General features: G+C 36.0%; 1 protein-coding gene across 1 annotated transcript in view; it reads left to right on the forward strand.

The window, feature by feature from the left end:
- Window positions 1–21,580, forward strand: part of adam19a (ADAM metallopeptidase domain 19a) — a 108,801-nt gene that overhangs the window by 12,024 nt on the left and 75,197 nt on the right. Inside the window, exon 4 of the mRNA XM_051114651.1 lies at window positions 20,731–20,807. Coding sequence (XP_050970608.1) covers window positions 20,731–20,807 — 77 coding nt within the window. The remainder of the gene's footprint in view (window positions 1–20,730; window positions 20,808–21,580) is intronic.

The raw sequence follows: 21,580 nt of genomic DNA on the forward strand, positions 1-21,580 counted from the left end.
TGATCAGTAATCTGATGGACAACACAGTGATTTTTTCTTCATGAAGATGGTCAAGCCAGTGTCTTACAAGCCAGTCCATTGGGTACTTAGAAGGTAGTTGTTGCCTCCTGCAGCTGGCGGTGGCAGCGTGACTGCCAGAAAGCAGCTCCTGATAAGCACCCTAGGGTTCTGGTTCTTGTTATCTGAGTTACGAAAGCCTGTAGAGAAACTCTGCTGGTGTATATTATAGACTCTTCCATTATGAGGAAGGCCTGGAATCCAGACAGACCCTTGCGGTTGGTCGCTGCAGGTGTTCTAACATTCAGAGTTTCTAACAAGCAACTAAAAAGGTTTTCCCTTTATGTTCTTTTGGTAGAGCTTGATGATTTTGTGCAGTCTAGGAGACCGCCTGCCTTCTAAAGCATCTAAAAGAGGCTCCTCTTTAGTTTAAATCAATGACAACAATGTAGTAAGGTTTCAGGCAGCTGCTCTAATCACAGCTCCTGGTTCTGTGTCCAGTTGTCGCATGACGAGCATTCAGTGGTGACAGTTCTGGAATATAGCTTGGAGTAATATTCCTCACATTTCTCCAATTTACCCATCTATTCACCATTTGGATAGTTTTTAAAAAACATATGAATATTATATACCATATATATCAGCCACCCACTCTCCAGTTGTCTGTGTTAGCCACTGAAAACCTCATATAAATATTGCATAGCATATAAATAATCTATAAAGTTCACTAGTGAATGAGTTTGACCTGACCAAAAGAATCAATTCCCAGTGGCTGATTTAAAGTCCCAGCTCTCTACTAAAGTTTTCCACTCTAATAGATCTTTCCTACCCTTGAATAGTGTAGCTGCATTTCATGTGCTGTAATACAGGGCCACACACATCTGATGCGCACACATCCTTCTGGAGCATCCACTCTCTGTTATATTGACATCTGTGCTCCGTCTGCCCTTCGGATGCATCTAACCTTCTTGGCTTGTTGTGAAACCCTGAGACAGCCTGGAAATGTCAAGCTAAATGCCCCAAAACAAGTCCATTTGAACCTACATGAGAACAATAATAAACATACAGAAATAAACATTAACGTGACTATGCACAGAGATCCTGTAATAAGGTTTGTGATATTCTTTGCTCATAATATATTTCGTAATACTAAATGGTCAATCTATGGACATCTGGTCCTGTGTGTGTGGTTCGTCATGGGAAGTTTGTCAGTCTTGTCAGTATTTCTGTTTGGTTTAGCATGGAGGTAGTATCTGTCTTACAGGCCTTAGACGTGGCATGGCTCAGTAGAGGCATCATGAACCTATTTTTTTTGAGGGGGCATTAGTGCCAGTCCTGGCTCACTTGATGCCCTAGGCTAGATAAGACATAACCAAAACATTTTAACTATTTATAAGTTCTTTGTAGATGTAAGACAGGATATTCTAGTAGTAAGGTTCGTTCAACACTTTGATCCATGAGGTAGATGTCATACAAGCAAATGTTTGAAGTTCATCTGATTGGTTGATTCCTGATTTATTATGCATATATATATATATATATATATATATATATATATATATATATATATATTACAATTAGATCATCTGTGCATATATATATATATATATATATACTCTTTACTTAGAAGACATTTTGAGGTTATTTGGAGATATAATGCTCCAACAAGCCTGCTTGATCAATTACCAAAGAAGAATGTCAAAATTTTTCAGGAAAACAAAATGTTGTGTTGCAAAAATGAACCAAAAAAAAACATTTTTTTAAAAAATCTAGTGTAGGTTTAAGGTAATTTTTTATCAATATGTAAGTATATTAAACCAAAACTTTTAAAGACAAGTACTTTCCTGACAATTAAAAGCGTTATATAGCCTACTGAATCATACTCAAACTTATTGCTGACAACAGTGGAGCCACCTGGGAGAGAACTGCCAGGTGACTTGTTTCTTAGCACAAAAGAGGACAATGGTACAAGAGGAATACCAAATTGTTGTTTTGTGTGAAAACATAGCAGGAAGTAACACTGACATTCGAAAACAATGGACTTGTGACAAGGCTTCTGAAATGATCAGAGCTTCACTTTAAGTTTTCATCTAGTGATGAATGAATTTTTGCTAGAACAAGAGCAGGAAAAATACCATGCAAGTGTCTCAGAGCGGGCAAAAGCTATGAAAAGAGTGACTGTTTATCTCACAGAGAAATATGCAGCCTGCAGAAGTGACATGCATGGTTGTTGTCACCACTGGAATTACCTACTGTACCCAAACCACAATAAACTATATTAACCTCTTCCAAGGCCCATGTTAAAAAAATATAGACTTCTGGGAATCCATACTCTGGTCTGAAGAGACCAAGTCAATCATTTTGGATCCAAAAGCATCCAAAATGTTATGGTGTTGCTAGAGGAGGAGTACAGTGAGAAGCACCTGGTTCCCACAGTGATGTTCAGTGGTAGTAAAGTTCTTATTTAGGGATGTATAAGGTGTGAGGGAGTTGTGCTTTATCAATGCTGTCATCAATTCACACACTACTATGTGATGTAATACAAAAACTTGAAACAGAAGATGCTACCCTCTCCTCATTACCTGAGTTTCTGGCCATTTTTTTCAAAATGACATTGAAGATATTCATTCTCCCAAGGTGAAATCCTTCAGTGGATCAGTGGACATGTATTTCATTTAGTGTTACCACTCTTGAGCAGCTGTGGGGGATTCTGTAGAGACAAGCTGAGCAACACTCCCCATTAAAGACCAGGGCATTTAAGGAGGCCGTTCTCCAGGAGTTAAAACAGGACAGATGTGACAATTTGTCATGCACTTGTACACTCAGTGCCAAGAAGGGTCAGAGCAGTATACTTAAAGTTATGGAGGAGATACTAAGCATATTATACATTTGTTGAATTAAATCCAGGGTGTATTCATTTCTGCAATCCTTAATTTAAACAAAATTGGCTAATTTACGTATTTCACAGAAAATATTGGCATATATGTATTTTTTTGTTTTTATTAAGTATATGTTTAAAGGGGTCATCAGATGCCCATTTTCCACACATTGATATGATTCTGTAGGGTCTTAATGAAAAGTCTATAATATACTTTGGTTAAAAATTCTCAATGGTTGTGTAAAGCAACACCCTTTTTACCTTGACAAAATCAGCTCTGCAAAAATCATCTCATTCTGGTCGAGCCTGCTTTAAATGCAAATGAGCCCTGCTTGCCCCGCCCCTCTCTTCTCTCTGTGGAGGGACGAGCCTGTTTACTTTTACTTACTGATCGGGAGGCACATTCCCTTCACAAACAAACTTAATCTACTACATCTTCAGCGGCTCAGATGTCAGGAGTAAATGACGACCACTATGTTCATTATTACATCCAGCAACACAACCTGCTCTGGCATCGAAACAAAGAGGGCGGACTGTTACAACTGATCTGAGGTAAAGCGCTCATGTCAATCAACTATCGTGGGAGCGGCCTCTGTCGGTGTGACGCCACAACGACAGGCATCTGAGAATGGCTCGATTTGAAAAAGGGAATATTATTTTTACAGATTAATTAAAAACCACTGCATGTATTTTTATCATTATAGGGTAGATTTGTACATACACTGCCAACACACATTAATGTTCAAACAACATGTAAAAGTGAACTTAGCATCCGATGACCCCTTTAATACATTTAAATTAAACATTTAAATATAATTAATCTTTCCATGAATTATGTTAGTGATCATTAAGAAAATACATCTTTATTTATTCAGGGGATGTACTCATTTAAGCTGTACTGCACTGTATATATATATATATAATGTATATTTATAATATGTAATGTAATATGGAATATTTTATTCCTGATTTAAATTTAATGAATTTTCATTTCATTTCATTTCATTTCATTTTACATTCACTATATAAAATCCACAGATTTAAAAATCCAGTAGCTGAAATCCACAAAAATTTGAGGGAAGCATTTCAGTTTGACTACACATAGCGCTTTTGACTCCAGTATCTGGGAGCCCAACACATTCTGTCAGCTGTTGTTTTGCCACTGGTGCTGACTATTGATGTGGTGGCAACTTCTTGACATTTAGGTCCAGCCTGTGAATATGTCACCATCTGTAGAGAGGAATAACCAATCACATTGCCATCTTTCATGGACATGGTAAGATTAGTCATTTTACTGGAACATGAATTATTTCATACGGTGCAACAAAACAATCAGATGTTCATTTTCTGTAAGAGTTGGTGATTTCCTGCAACACTGGCTACAGCGACTGTTGCCAGTGCAGCAAGAACAGAGCTCAGCTTTATGCAGATGAGGACCAAAGCGACAACTACCAGTGTGAGCGAGGAGATTCCTACTAGAAACCAACAGCTCCTAGCCTCTGTGATCTCAAGCGATTTAATAGCTGTCAGTGTGAATGCAACTTTGTCACTTCACCATCACTGCTGGTGTCTCTCACAGGCTCTCATGTTCACTTAATAGTTGACTTCACAATTTGACAGAAAAACACATGTTTGTGCAGTCACTCACAGGCCATGAGAATCAGGACGTTTGATTGAACTTCTGGCTCTTCTGGTGATGATGTAATGAGTCACTGTGTTGTTTGGAGCTTGGCTGAATGCATGTCAGGCGGATGTAATTTTATACGCTGAAACAAAGACACACACACAGACACTCTTCCCTAAGGATGGGGGCAGGGGAACAGGCCGCCTGCCAGAACACTGAGTGTATGAAGGAAAAATGTTAGCTACTTATAGCAAAAGAAAATCTCTCTCTGGCTCTTTGTGTGTCACCAAGCATTGAGCATATGGTTTAGTTTTTCCATTTAGTTTTCCAAATTCCCCACACAGATATGTGTCTGTCACAGGTTATCCTTTTGCTGATAAGAAGACAGCTGTAACGCAGTGGCAGTTTAGTATGTAGCAGACATTTGATATGTATCAGGTATAAATGTAGTATAGCAAAAACAGTAAAATTTAGGTGTTTTTTTTACTATTTAAAGTAACTTTTCTTTTTGAAAATATTTTAAAATGTAATTTATTCCTGTGATTTCAATGCTGAATTTTTTATCATCATTACTGCAGTCACATGATTCTTCAGAAATGATTGTAAATATTCTGATTTTCTGCTCAAAAAACATTTATTATTATGTTAAAAACAGCTGAGTAGATTTTTTTCAGGTTTCTTTAATGAATAGAAAGGTCAGAAGAACAGCACTGACTTTTGTAACATTATAAATGTGTTTATCATAACTTTTGATCAATTTAAAGTATCCTTGCTAAATAAAAGTATTGATTTCTATAATGTATTTTTTCTTTTTTCTTTTTTTTGTAATTTCTATAATAAATAAATAAATAACAACAAATTCTGCATAAGATATACAGTATGTTGTACATATGCACACACATAACTGATAAAGGCATAAACAAACAAACAATATAATAAATAAATATTATAGAAACTGTTACATTACAACCATGCTGAGCATATAGAGTTTAAAAGTTTATATTTAAAAACATATTTATAAAAACATTCATTAAAAAAAAAGTTTCACAGAAAGAGGTTTGTTGAATTTGAGGGGAAATGATTTACATACATCCACAAAAATCTTTGCAACACCAGATGGTTAAAAGTAATTGCAGAAAATGGCTCAGATTGTTTTTTTTTTTTTGAAAATTTGTTTGCAGATGGCACTTGGTATCATATTTTATATCAGATGTAATGACATTCAGAAATTTTAGTGTGGCTTAAGTGTCCAAAAGGGTCTTTCAGTGTCCCGATACTTTTTCTGCTATTCCTGTAAGTCATAATTTTTTTAAAAAAAACTAAGATGTTTAAAATATTTTTCAGGCACTATGTTGAGCTATTTATAATGAGCATACCAACATGAGCCAAGGCTAATGAGTTATGTTTGATATCTGAGATAATTGCAAGGTTTGTTTTGGCTAACACTTAGCATTTACCACATTCATGATGAGTGTAATATATATAACAGCTTTGGTTTTGACTCATACAGAAATGATTTCAGAATACTAACCATTTTATTAAATTCCTCACGGTTTATGTTTTTTGCTTTGTGAGAAAATATTCCCATGGAACTGCCAGTTAGGCTTCAGCCATGCTGCCCTTGATGACAACAAAATTTTCCACTCCCTCCTGCTGAAAGCAACACAGAGCATGATGGTGCCACCAGCATGCGTGACAGTAGGAATGATGTCCCTGGGTGTTGAGCTGTCTGATTTTTGACTAACTTTCCCAGTGGCCGCTCCAAATAGAGAAAAAAATATGAAGATTTCTTGAAAATCATGTGATTTGAGTTATTAAAACCCATATATAAAGCTCAAATATAACTTTTGCAGCACAGCAGAATGAGAAATAATCAATGTGTTTGAATACCTGCTGAAGCCACTGAAGTTTATGCCATTTTAGCTTAAGTTTAATGTTTCATTTTAGGATTTGCGTATACCTGAAAATAAAGCTCTGAATAAGGCAGAATTTATTGGAATAGCTAGAAATTACAGCAAATGTGCTTTTACAGATTATAACAATCAATGATAATATAATATGTATACATATCTGTGAGTTTCGTAATAAGAAATGCACAAGTCGGTATTATTTTTTCCTCCTCCCAGAAACCTTGAAAATGCAATGTGCTAATAGTGTCACAACTCCTTAGATCTTTCTAGATATCTGATCTGAAAAATAAACATTATCCCCTGAAAACTGGAATACGGATGAGCAAAGGAAGGAATGAGAGACTAAAGGAGGACTTTGAAAAGACTGACCTACCCTAAACCATTGCACCTTGCAAATTATGATAAATTATGCAAATTTATGTATAAATTAATTGTATGCCTAAATTAATTACATTTTATCATTCATTTTTATGATTTAATTTTATTAAAGTATGATTGTTATGCCTAATGTTTGGTGTTTTACATCCTACAGAAGGAAAAGAAGTCCACTTTCAGAACAACAATTTACAGATAATGTGCTCACCCCCTTGTCATTCACGATGTTCATGTCTTTCTTTCTTCAGTCGTAAAGAAATTATGTTTTTTGAGGAAAACATTTCAGCATTTTTCCCCATACACTGTGTGCAGAATTATTAGGCATGTTGATATTCTGGTCATATTTTTTTTCCAAACACATTTTACCAATTCCAAACCACATCAGTCTTAGTAACTACTGTTAATTTTGTATTTAATCATTTATATGTGATGTATAATTGTCCGTGAAGGCTGGAAGTGAAAAACTCCTTATATTCAGATGTGCAGGATTATTAGGCATGTTTTCGTTTACAGCTAAAATGAGCCAAAAAAGATATTTAACCCAGACTGAAAAGTCCAAATTATTAAATGCCCATGAGAAGAATGCAATACTAATGCATTACAAGAATTTGCAAAGTTAAGGCTTGACCATTGGACAGAGAAATGCTTGTTGAGTCTGCATGGTCAGAAAAAACAGGTGGAGAAGAAAAGATGCATGTTAACTGCAAAAGAATTAGGAATTAAGGTGAAGAATTAGGTGTGACACCATCAGGAACCGTTTAGTCTCCAGTGCCACCATTTTCCAGAACTGCAACCTACCTGGAGTCTTCAGAAGTGCAATGTGTCAGGTTCTCAGAGACTTTGCTTGGTAAAAAATCTAAAAAATGCCCCTTACTTAATAAGAATAACAAGCTGACGTGTTGTGAAATACATGAAGACAGTTTTTTTATGCTTTAGAGACAGATAAGTTGAGAGTGACTCTTGAAGGACAAGCATCACATCCTCTTGTGCCTCTGATTCAAGAATTTATCTTCCAAAATCTGGCAGTAAGTTTTGGGAGTTCATGTTTAGTCTCTTATCCTGAAAAGTCTGACTTGCAGAGATGGACTAAAATGAACTCCCAAAACTTACTGCCAGATTTTGGAAGATAAATTCTTGAATCAGAGGTACAAGAGGATGTGATGCTTGTCCTTCAAGAGTCACTCTCAACTTATCTGTCTCTAAAGCATATAAAAAAACTGTCTTCATGTATTTCACAAGACGTCAGCTTGTTATTCTTATTAAGTCAGGGGCATTTTTTAGGATTTTTTACCAAGCAAAGTCTCTGAGAACCTGACACATTGTACTTCTGAAGACTCCAGGTAGGTTGCAGTTCTGGAAAATGGTGGCGCTGGAGAACTGGAAACGGTTCCTGATGGTGTCACACCTAATTCTTCACCTTAATTCCTAATTCTTTTGCAGTTAACATGCATCTTTTCTTCTCCACCTGTTTTTTCTGACCATGCAGACTCAACAAGCATTTCTCTGTCCAATGGTCAAGCCTTAACTTTGCAAATTCTTGTAATGCATTAGTATTGCATTCTTCTCATGGGCATTTAATAATTTGGACTTTTCAGTCTGGGTTAAATCTCTTTTTTGGCTCATTTTAGCTGTAAACGAAAACATGCCTAATAATTCTGCACACCTGAATATAAGGAGTTTTTCACTTCCAGCCTTCACGGACAATTATATATCACATATAAATGATTAAACACAAAATTAACAGTAGTTATTAAGACTGATGTGGTTTGGAATTGGTAAAATGTGTTTGGAAAAAAAATATGACCAGAACATCAACATGCCTAATAATTTTGCACACAGTGTATAATGGTGCCCCCGATTTTGAACTTCCAAAATGCAGTTTAAAAGTGGCTTCAAACGATCCCAAATGCGGTTGTAAACAATCCCAGTCGAGGAAGAAGGGTCTTCTTATCTAACGAAACGATCGGTTATTTTAAATTTAAAAAATACAATTTAAATACTTTTTAATCTCAAATGCTCGTCTTTCCTTTCTCACCCTGAACTCTGTGTATTCTGGCTCAAGACAGTTAGGGTGTCGAAAAACTCCAATTGTATTTTCTCCCTCAACTTCAATAATCATTTCAAAATCATCCTACATCGCTGCAGAAGTTCCAACCCAGTCTTTGTAAAGTGAACATGCAAAAAATATCAAACACCCTTAACAAAAGGTAAAACAGTGATATAGGACGATTTTGAAGTTGAGGGAGAACATGAGATGGGAGTTTTTCGACATACCCTAACTGTCATGAACCAGAACAAAAACAGTTCAGGCAGAGTCAGACAAGATGAGCATTTGGCATTAAAAAGTATATAAATTGTATTATTCGATCGTTTTGCTAGATAAGACCCTTCTTCCTCGGCTGGGATCATTTACAACCGCATTTGGGATCGTTTGAAGCCGCATTTAAACTACATTTTGGAAGTTCAAAATCGGGGCACCATAGCAGTCCGTTATATGGGGAAAAATGCTGAAATGTTTTCCTCAAAAAACACAATTTCTTTACGACTGAAGAAAGAAAGACATGAATGTCGTAGATGTCAAGGGGGTGAGTAAATTATTTCTAAATTGTTGTTCTGGAAGTGGGCTTCTCCTTTAAGAGCCAGGGGATAAAAACTTTGTGAATTTGAAGATCAGGGTAAATTTAACTTATTTTGTCTTCTGGGAAACATGTAAGTATCTTCCATTGCTTCTAAAGGGCAGTACTAAATAAAAAAAATATGATATTTAGGCAAAATAAGAAAAATGTAGTAGTTGCATATGAGTCCCTCTATTATCTTCAGTGTGAACAGATGGATCTCAGAATCATACAGTCATTGTTGGAAAGAGTTCAAATTCACAAAACTGCTGGAAACCCAAAGAATTTGTGGGACCTAAAGGATTTTTCTGAAGAACAGCAGGCAGTTTATCTGGACAAACAAGGGACTCATGAACAACTATCACTAACAAAAAAAAAAAAAAAAAAAAAACATACAGCTGTGGATCATTCAGGTAACAACAGTTTTAAGAATATGTAAAATTTTGAACTGGGTCATTTTTTTAACCAATTCAACTATTATTTTCTCTTGTGGACTATATGTAAACATCTATGTAAAAATGCCTTATTCAGGTCAGTACTAAATAAACAATAACATGCATTTTGTATGATCCCTCTTATTTTGGTAAAATAATTAACATTTTGCAGATTCTGCAAGGTGTATGTAAACTTCTGACTTTAATTGTATGTAGAATAGAATTTAGTAGAAATACAACATTTGACAGAGAGAATATTTTCAGAGTTCAGTCAGAGAGCAATAGCCAAAAGAGCGAGAGTGGAAAGTTACATGGGAGGACGCCCATGAAACAAAAATAAGCACGTTTGACACCAGCAATCCTTCGAGGAATTAGATTTGTTTTCCTCCACCTTACGTTCCTCTTTCTTCTCTCCTCTATCTCTCTCTGGCTTTCACTCTCAATCATTCTCTCCTCCCTTTCATTCGCCGCTCCATCACAGTCACTCTCCGTATAGCTCTATATTTTTTATTCTATCCTTCTTACTCACTCACCCCCTGTCCTTTCTCTGCCTCCAAAGGCATTTTTCTGTTTTTTTCCTCTCTTGTTTCCAGTTTTGCACTGAAAGTGTTGTACTTTTTGACCTCCAGAAGTAAAACCAACATTTGAATGGAACTGAATTGAGTCTGAAGTTCCAATTTAAGTGAAGTAGGTGAAGTTGCTGCTGAAGTTGCAGCTCAATGCTCGTTTGTCTTAGGACGTGGGTCCCCAAGATGAACCTGCCTGGCATTTGGGTCATGCTCACAAGTAGGTGAATACGTGTTCCTCGTATAAAGAACATGTGATTACGAACTTCTATTAACTGGTTGAATAGGATTTTTATGTGAGTGTTTGTTTGTGGGTGTATTCTAGTCCGAAGGTAGGTCGATGTGTTAAAGAATTGATAAGCCACATAATAAGACAGCCTGGCACAGTCCTCATACTCCAACTGAAAGTCGCCTTTTGTACGGTTCAGCAGTTCCTATAAAAAATGATGTAGGGAGTTTAGAAAAGCAGCACTGAATGCTCAGACATCCACACACCCAAACACTGGCACACAAAGCAGCATACAAAAACTAGCTCAGACATGGCAATTTTTATTATTTAATAGTGTTTCTTTATTCAGTGCTGTTTTGCTGGACAGATGAGTCACTTTTGGTGAGAGGTGGATGTGCGTGAGGACGCCTGGCCAAAAATATATTCATTTTAATGATTCTTTTGGAGGACATCAGAGTTGTTATTCAAGTAATGGCAGGTTATTATGTTGTGACTCATGTTTTCATTCCAAAATGGTCTGGACATATGCTTAAAAAGATGGACATTCAGAGATTTTGTAGGTCTTTGTGAGGGGAATGTGAAAAATGTGTGTAATTAAGTCGTAGTACGCATTTTGTGCCAATGTTAAATTTAAGTAAGTGTATGTGCATGATTGTGTGTGTTTGTTTGTGTGTCCTCCCTACTGAGAACTGTTTTGGGCTGAATTATAAGTCTTTGAATGTATTTCCAGCAGGTACTTCAGCGCCATTATTTTCAATGACATTGAAATGGGTAAAAACAGCTGTAAAGAACTATCTCCATGTCCAAGAAGATGATTTTATTGTATGCGCAGCATAAAGGCCACTGAACACTAGAAATATAATGAAGATTGAAGGCCATTTTATTTTCTAACTAAAGAATACATTTAAGAATGTTTTGTATTGCCAGAAACATTTCTTAAGAATGTACTTTTTTTTTCATCTTTTTTCTTAAAGGGGTCATCGGATGCCCATTTTCCACAAGTTGATATGATTCTTTAGGGTCTTAATGAAAAGTCTCTAATATACTTTGATTAAAAATTCTCAATGGTTTTGTAAAACAACACCCTTTTTACCTTGCCAAAATGAGCTCTGCAAAAATCATCTCATTCTAAGGGGTTGTTCCTTTAAATGCAAATGAGCTCTTCTCACCCCACCCCTCTCTTCTCTCTGTGGAATGACGATTTTGTTTACTTTAGCTGCATTTAGCCGCGTTTAACCGCTAAACTTCCTAACTACCACGTTATTAGGAAAGGCGATCGCAGAGATTCATAAAAAAACCGCTTATACACACTTCTGCTGTAAGTGAAGCTGGATCATGAATGATTTGCACGAACATAGATGGATATATGTAGATCGGGAGGTGCATTCCCTTCACAAACAAACGTAATCTACTACATCTTCAGTGCCTCAGATGTCGGGAGTAAATGATGACCACTATGTTCATTATTACATCCAGCAACAGAACACCTCAATCGCTCAATCGGAGATATCTTGTCTAACTTACATACATGCTTCGTTACTGTTACTGGACTGTGACAGCTGGTCTGAGGTAAGAGCTCATGTCAATCAACTATCGTGGGAGTGGCCTCTGTCGGTGTGATGCCACATTACAACAGAACACTAGTTAATACATATTTCTATTACTAGGGATGTGCACGAGGACTCTGAATTGACATCAATGACTAGTCATGATTATGCCTGACATGACTTTTTTGCCAAATTCAAAAAACAACTTTACATATATTTGAGAACTTCACTGGACATGCTTACAAACTTTCATTGTTAGAAATGTCTGATTATGTGCATTATGTGAATGCACATAATGATTTTGTAAATCTTCATTATTTTTATTGGAAAAACATAACCTTTTACAGTTTTACACACAGTGATGGGAATAAAGGCGTTGTAAATAAACGGCGTTGCTAACGGCGTTATTTTTTCAGTAATGAGTAATCAAACAAATTACTGTTTCCCTGTTACAACGCCGTTACCGTTACTGACAATAAAATGCGGCGTTAGTATAACTTATTATAATATTATTATCATTTTATTTTCAGTTCATCTAGATACCTGTATTTGACGAACCGTAAATGCTAGTGTGAAGGGACATGACTAGCCGTCACTTTGTTTCACACACACGCAAAGAAAGATACAGAGCGAGAGAGTATTATATATCACGCAAAATTGACGCGCTACATGTAAACTACGTTCTTCGCTGTATTTTCCTGTCAAAATAACGGAGTTCCTTTGGAATTCTTCCGCTTTTAAGAACTGCCGGTTTCTCCGGTAGTAGGCTGAACTAATGTGCAAACGGCAATCTCATTGGCTGGTGCTCACCTATTATCGGCCCTGTTCTGATTTTAGCAAATCAGTTTGAGTGAACAAAGCCAATGTGATTAATATTCATGAACTCAGCAGCTCATTAATCTTTAGTGAGTTTTATATTGTTATTAGTAGTAGAATTCCCCCCTCTTTTTTATAAAAACAATAATTTTTATACAAACAATATCTTAAGCACCACCACCATGCATTCATGCATGGTTATTTTAAAGTTGTAATTACTAAAGTTTTAATGCTTAATTATCATATGTCATCAATTTTCATAAATGTCATATTAAAATGACATTGTATATGACTGATGCCAAGTACATTCAGATATTTAAAACTGTGCCATTAAGCTTTATTATTTAATATTGGGGGCATCCAAGTTATTTGAACTTTTTTTTTTTTTTTTTTTTTTTTTTTTAAGCAAAACAATAGTTATTTTCCCTGGTAATAAGTTACTTTTATAATGATGTATCTCAGTTACTATTTGTGTGAAGTAACTAGTAACTATTGCTAATTACTTGTTTAAAGTATCATGCCCAACACTGATTACGCATTTGAAATTCACTCTGGATGAAAGCATCTGCTAAATAAGAAAGTCTAAATGTAATCTCAGAATCCAAAATATAGAAAGCACTTTCTCGATCTGGCAAACTCTAATCTGATTGGCTAGTTTTACATCATTTCTGGGAGTTAGGATGCTTGAGTCTATCTCAAAATCAAGTGGTGTTTACAACATACAAAGTTAAAAAAAAGAACTAATTACGGATTTGCCATGGCATCAAATTAGTTAGATATTCATGAGTAGTAAACAACTTGCTTGTATGTCTGTTTAATTACCAGCACATATTACTTTAGATGGAAAAAAAAATGATTGCAAATTCTAATTTACACAGGCTTTTTTCTTTAAAGGCTTTTTTATACAGACCTTCAGACATTTCCGATAAACCTTCCTCAGAATGTAAAACCAAACAAATTGTGAGTCGCTGAAATGTTAGTCAGACAGTCTCTTCCTGTCTAAGCAGACAGTTCTTGGCCAGAACAAACTAAGCAAGATCTGAGAGTCTGAGACTGAGGTCTTAGATAAATATAGAAGAGTAACCTCGATCAAACTCCCATATTTGATGACCAGGAGGCGTTGGTTTGAACCATCGGGATGTGGCTAGCTGTCTTTAGCCCCAGTTAATTTCCCCCAAATCATCTTTTCTGCGTCTCTTGTGTGACTCCTCTTCGACATAGTCACATGTGAAGAATGAGCGATGATGAGTCCGCCAGGATGGAATGTCATGAGGAGACTGTGGTAAATTTGATCTGGTGCACACAACTCCCTTAATGGCAGACAGGTTATATTAAAAAGATTGTCCTCATAGCTGATTCCACATCTCTAAAAGCTGTCTGTCTACAAAAGCTGATAACTGCACTATAAAAGGTCTCATATGTGTAGTGGCTGGAAGCTCAATAATTTCTTACCCCCATTAGTCAAAATGTGTCCAGCCAGTTCAAAGGAAAATGTATGCACAAAGAAATACAGTTACCGAAAATTAGCTTCCTTACCGAGTGAATATGAAACTAGGACAATTTGTCACATAGAGAAGTGAGTGGATTTATTATGAAATCATATTTCCTTTGATTCCCTCGGCTGATGTAAACACACTTTCATGAGGTTCCTCTGTGGTCCCAGTCTACTATTATGTGCTATCATGGACTCATCTCTGCAAAAGGATGTCATGTTTCTAAACCTATCTGAATACTTACCGAAGCAAAGCACAAGTTGCTGTTCTGTGAAAAAGAGAGTGTGAAAGTGTTTAAAATCTGAATGCATCTCTATACTTTGTGTTTTCAAACCAGCTCACATGGCAATACATTATTTTTTAGTCCCTCCAGCTCTCGTTGCAGGCATCCAGAATTTATTATATCATTGTGGGATTGCCTAGCCTAAAATGCATTGATACAAATCATTACATCATTTGGGTGAGTAGTAGCAAACACAAGGAGAGTTTGAAAGTCAACACTGTTTAATTTTTAAAGGGATACAGTATTTCACACTTAGTTTACCCATTTGACTGACTTTCTTCCATGAAACACAAAAGAAAAGTTTAGCAAAATATCACAGGTGCTCTTTTCCGTACAATGAAAGTGAATGAGAATGGATTCTTTCAAGCTCCGAAAGTGACAATATACAGCTATAAATGACACATATCGACGCGCTATTTTTCTGTTAATACTGTAAAGCTGCTTTGACACAATCTGTAAAAAAATAAGTAGCAGTAAATAGCAGTAAACAAATAAAGGTGACAAAAGAATAATAAAAGTGAACTATATGAACTATATTCAAAGCCATCTGAAGCCATTTGATATCACTGTGATAAACAAGCTGAAATGTATTTATGTTTTTATTCCCTGAAAATCTTCTGTGCTACAGCCTTCACATTTTATTTAGATTTATTTACACATTAGGCCACGTAATGAACACATTAGGCCAAATGTTTTTAATTGAAAACTTCAGAAGTTATGACTGGGGAAGAATATATAGAGTTGAAGTCAAAAGTTCACATACACCTTGCAGAATCTGCAAAATGTTAATTATTTTACCAAAATAAGAGGGATCCTACAAAAATGCATGTTATTTTTTATTTAGTACTGACCTGGATAAGATATTTCACATAAAAGATGTTTACATATAGTCCATAAGAGAAAATAATGGTTGAATTTATAAAATTACTTATAAAAAAATTACTCCGTTCAAAAGTTCTTAATACAGTGTTGTTACCGGAATGATCCACAACTGTTATTATTGTTATTATTATTGTTATTATTAATATTATTATTTAAAAATCTTTCAGGTCCCACAAATTCTTTGGTTTCTCAGCATTTTTGTGTATTTGAAACCTTTCCAACAATGTCTGTATGATTTTGAGATCCATTTTTTTTTACACAGAGGACAACTGAGGGACTCATATGCAACTATTACAGAAGGTTCAAACGCTCACTGATGCTCCAGAAGGAAAAACCATGAATTAAGAACCGGGGGGTATAAACTTTTGAACAGAATTAAGATGTGTACATTTTTCTTATTTTGCCGAAATATGGTATATTTTTTTATGTAGTATTTCCCTTCGGAAGCTATAGAAGATACTTACATGTTTCCCAGAAGACAAAATAAGTTAAATTTACCCTGATCTTCAAATTCTAAAAGTTTTCACCCCTCAGCTCTGAGCATTTGCGCCTTCTGTAATAGTTGCATATGAGTCCCTCGCTTGTCCTCAGTGTGAAATGATGGATCTCAAAATCATAGATTGTTGGAAAGGGTTAAAATACACAAAAATGCTGAAAAACCAAATAATTTGTGGGACCTGAAGGATTTTTCTGAAGAACAGCGAGCAGTTTAACTGTTCAGGACAAACATGGGACTCATGAACAACTATCACTAAAAAAACAAACAAAAAAAAACACAGCTGTGGATCATTCAGGTAACAACACGGTATTAAGAATCAACTGTTTTTAAACTTTTGAACAGGGTCATTTTTATAAATTCAACTATTATTTTCTCTTGTGGACTATATGTAAACATCTTTTATGTGAAATATCTTATTCAGGTCAGTACTAAATAAAAACTAACATGCAGTTTGTATAAACCGTACTATGTTGGTAAAATAATTAACATTTTTCAGATTCTGCAAGGTGTATGTAAACTTTTGACCTCGACTGTATATATATGTTTCATGAAAATGGTTAGGCTATTATGCTAAATTACTCCTTTTGTATTCCACAAAAAGAAAAAAAAGGTTTGAAAGCATGAAGATGAACAGCTATTCCTTTACATTTTTCTTTTCAATACGTTGTATTATGTATGAAAGTGTTCACCTGATATGCATGCTTGGGCACAAATGCAAAGTCCCAGTATAGTGCAGTCTTTCACAAGACTACAAGCTTGCAGCCCAGCTTGAGCTCTGGGATTGCAGATACCACGCGCCTGAGTGCCCACCTCCCTGGCTTTGTGTTGCTCCTTCATTTATCATTCAGATGTAATCATGTCAACAGAGGAACAACTGATTCCCCTCATATAAATATTTAAACTGAGGTGACGAAGAGCCTGGAGAGGTGTCCGAAAGGGTTTGCTTAATCTAAACTTTTTTTAAAGGTAAGAGATTGTCATTAGAGGATGGTGTCTGGGGAAATAAGTTAATTTTATTTCTAGCAACTATTCAGGAGATTTTTTTTTGTTTTTGTCCAGAGTGACCTAAACTAAATTGGCTGTGCCTGTGACACAGAGTGCAAATAAAATCAACACAAATCAAGCATTTGACAAGAATGAAATGTTAAACGATAACAGATTTAGGGTGTGCCGACATGTTTTGACTGCTAAATCTGAGGATCTGAATTCCAACAGCATTACTTACGAGACTTAACGCTAAACATTACGACAACATGTGTCATCTCCACTTCTAAACCGTCTGTCTTTGTGTCTCCATCTTTCATCTTTCTATCTCCCCTTTTATACCATCCATTTCTCCCATTGTCCTTTGACATCTTCTCTCGTCCCTTCACCTGTCATTTTGACAGCAGCATGAAACTCTTGGGGTTGGTAAGTGATTGCATGTTCAAGAAAAGTGACCCCCACCGCAACTCCTCATTTCTTCCATCTCAACCTTTCCCCATTTGATTTGTGAGATGTGAACTTGTCTCAAACCTCCTCATCTCCTCCTGCTTTATCCCATGGAGCGAAACTCCCCCTCAACCTAGAGCATTCTGACAGATGTCTGTATGTGTAGTCCTGCGGTTTCTAATGCATTTCCTTTCTTCACATAGAAAATACGTCTTTATGTTCCAATAATTTCTTCACAGTTGCATCAGAAACTATCTTTTTACTTGTGAAGAAAATGTGAGTGGTTCTTGCCCATGCAAAAGTTGCAGGGGTCTTAGACAGGGTTGCCAGGGTGTTTCTCTGGGTGCTGTGTGATTCCTACATTTCTGGGGGAAAATACAGTGTAAGTGGCACTTGCTTGTTGTGTTGTGGTCTCCATAGTCATTGTTATGCAGGCGGTCTGGTCTCTTAATACATACTCCTGTCCCTGAAATATCTTGAATCCGTTTTTTACCGGTTTTATCATCTGCCCAGTGAAAAATGTATGATTACCAAAAAAGTAAGCACACATCTCTCCATCAAGCCGCTTAATTTTAGGTATCATGTTTGTCCGTAGCATTAATACTGTTTGGAAAAAAACCTCAAACCTTAAGTATGAGTAATAGCAAGCAGGGTAATAATAATTCACAAACGCTGCCACCTTTGAATTACTTTCTCAGAATGTGCTAGCAGCAAGATGTTTCACATTTGGAATCATTCTTTTTCACTGCTGCTCCAGTCATTTCATGTGTGGTCCCTATAGGGTACTGTTTATACAACATTCTCCCCAAGGTCTGTAGAACATCTTACTGACTTTAGTTGCCGCTGGACTAAGAGATTTTCCATTTGTATCACAGGACTTTTGATGGCTGGAGGGAGGAGTTTGTGTCTACTGATGTCTGACTTCTTGGAAAGGGCTTACATGGAGGATCAAAGTCCTCAGCCTCCTACCCGTTTTATCTGCTAGCACAGCTAACCACAAGCAATGCATGCAGAGCAAACACATGCTAGATGCAAACTCTGGCCTGTTGGCTTCAACACTGTTTTTTTTTTTTTCTTTCTCTTAATGGCAGGGTTTATGTGTGCAGCTGAATTTTTTGTAGAGAGTTCTTTACTGAGGATTTGACTTCTATATTTTTGAAGTTAAAAAAAACAAACAACAATCAATAACACTTCAGCTTAGAGGGTTTGAAGTCAACATTAGATCAAAATTTAATATATTTATTTAAATATACTGTACTGTTCGAAAGTTTGGGGTCTGTGAGATTTTTTTTTTTCTCTTTAAAAAAACACTAATGTTGCATTAATTTAATCAAAAATACAGCAAAAATATTAATATTGTGAAATGTTATTACATAAATGGAATTACACAATTATTGTTACTGAATTTTCAGCAGCCGTTACTCCAAACAAATCACTCTAATCTGCTGATTTGGTGTTCAAAGAAATACTTATTATTATTACTGTTGAAAACAGTTGTGCTGCTTCATATTTTTGTGAAAACCATGTAAAAATCTTACTAAATCTTTGAATTGTTGACTGTCTTGTTGTGCAGGATTCATCAGTGCACATTATTCCAGAGACAAATTGTCTCCTGAATCTTTTATTAAATTGCTTAATCTATGAAAATGTTTTTCTGTTGATCATCAAATTTATTAGACAATATTAGGTCTTTTTAAAGAACAGGTCACATGGTATTTTAAAGTGCCTTGTGTTGGAATCTACAACAGGTTTAAATGCATTAGAAGGTTAGAAAACATTGTAATCTTTTCAGAATACCATTTATGCATAGAGTCAGAGTCAATGATTTTGAAATGGTTAGTTTAAATCAGTTTAAGCATGTCTGTAAATCCCTCCCTTCCATAAGCCTACTCTGCTCTGATTGGTCAGCTGGCCAAGCATGTTATGATTTGGTACAGGGAAAAGTACTTGAGCAAGTTAGCAAGCGTTACCATCTGTGTTGCCAAGTCTGTGGGTAATGTCTGATTTAGCCCCTGGGATGCGAATTGACCAGGGGAACCCGACAAAAAAAGGAACCCTGGAATGTGATTTTTAATGGGGAACCCCCCTCAAAACGCAATTGAGCTAGTTATGAGTAGCAATTGGATGGGTTTTTTTAATGAAAACCTGGCAACCCTGCACATTTACTTAAAACAAGAATATAGCGCTTCAATCCAGTCTTAAAATAATGACATAAAAACATTTTGTTTAACACTCTGTTAAGCAAATCATGCCCACAGCTTAAATTAAGCTGCTAAACTGTAAACACAAACGATAATGGTGAATACGTTAGCCAATGTGCTAACGTGACTAAGTGATGAAAAAGTACAGTTTGTAAACCAAAATATGTCTAAGTTATATTCTTTACTATTAAACGGAGTAATTAGAACAACAACAGTCTACATTAATCAACACATTCTTAGGAAAGAGTGGTTTCACAGTGAAATATCAGAATTATTTCAGTAAGACAGTAATACCTGGAAACCTAAAGCTGCACTAGGTATACATCACATATTAGCGCAAAAAAAAAAAAAAGATATTTTGAGCACTTGAAAATGTACACATAACGTATCAATCGTACTTACGGGTTGTGGTTCGGAGATGCTTGTTGGTCCAAATAATGAAGATTACAAGCCAAAGAACATAAAAGGCAATATTAGAGAAGAAACCCTCTGTAAAATGACGAGCACACAACAAAGGGATCTAATTGAATTGCTGTGGAATCGTGGAAAAAAAGGTCATCTTTCGGCAATGAAAACAAAACAAACTTGCTTTCACAGTACAGAACACAGCATCTTTTCGACATGATGTAAACAAACTAACTAGCAAAAGTGTTTTGGGGCAGGTCAGACTGTTCGTATTTCACGGGCAGGCAGGGATTTTGCTAAAATGTTACCTAGTGACATATATCAGTAACAGGCAGAAGATTCAAAAATAGGACAACTCGTTAAGGCGATTCTGTTTTGTCACTTTACAGAGGTAGAATTGGTTGTGTTGTCATTTCTTAATGATTTCAAAGTAATAATGTCAACTTACCTAATTGTCTTATGCCACCAGTTCTTTTGAGAGAAATGAAATGGACAGCTCTGGTTTTTAAATTGAACAGTTATATTTCAATTTTCTCTTTCATCAGGAGCAGTTCCCAGAGAGAGGAGAGATTCTAGTCTCAGCCCAAGACTTGAAATTGGTTCTTCAAGTTGAAAGAAATCAGTAAGTAACCTCTTTAAATGACTAACTCGTACACATAATTGAAGAAAAATGTATCTGATTACAAGGCACTGCCGGACTGACATTTGTAAAACACCCTCACGCAATCTTTGAAAATGACTCTTATTTTGTTTCTTTCACACTTCTGACTGAGTAACTGGAGGGTTTTATAATTCCTGTTTCAGCAATCAAGAGTGGACTACTCTGAGTAAATAAAAGGCCGTTATTAAAGATTTTAGCATAAGTGCATACTATGCAAGAGAAACATTCTTAAACAAATCTTAATGTACTGCTGACAGTTTTTTTTATTGCAAACTGTTTTTTCAAATTGCTGTGCAATTAGTTGTGGAATACATATCCATTGAAATATATAAAAAAGCTGAATCTAGATCCAGCTAATAAGGTGGAGATTTGGGAGTGGTGCTGAATTTATCTGTGACTGGTAAAGCTGTCCAGGAAGTGTGCTGGAGTTCAGACAGTTGAATAATGACTTGAGCCGCAGATCTTCTGAGAAAAGGGAGCAGGTATCTTCATCACCTTCTGATTGTTCTGCCAAAAGCTGAGATGAACCAGTGCAACGGATTCGCAGTCTGAGTCTGACTGTACTGGAAGCCTTTGGGGACAGATTGCCTTTTCCTCCTCAGAAATTGCAGGACCACATTAATGTTACTTGGCAGACTTAATGTTTATTTTAACCATATATGAACCTTGCATTCCCTTGCAGTCTTGGCCAGTCTGGTTTTCCAAATGTAGGTCAGAAGAAAGGACACACACGC

The sequence above is a fragment of the Labeo rohita genome, chromosome 7 (assembly GCF_022985175.1).
Source record: "Labeo rohita strain BAU-BD-2019 chromosome 7, IGBB_LRoh.1.0, whole genome shotgun sequence".
Taxonomy (NCBI): domain Eukaryota; kingdom Metazoa; phylum Chordata; class Actinopteri; order Cypriniformes; family Cyprinidae; genus Labeo; species Labeo rohita.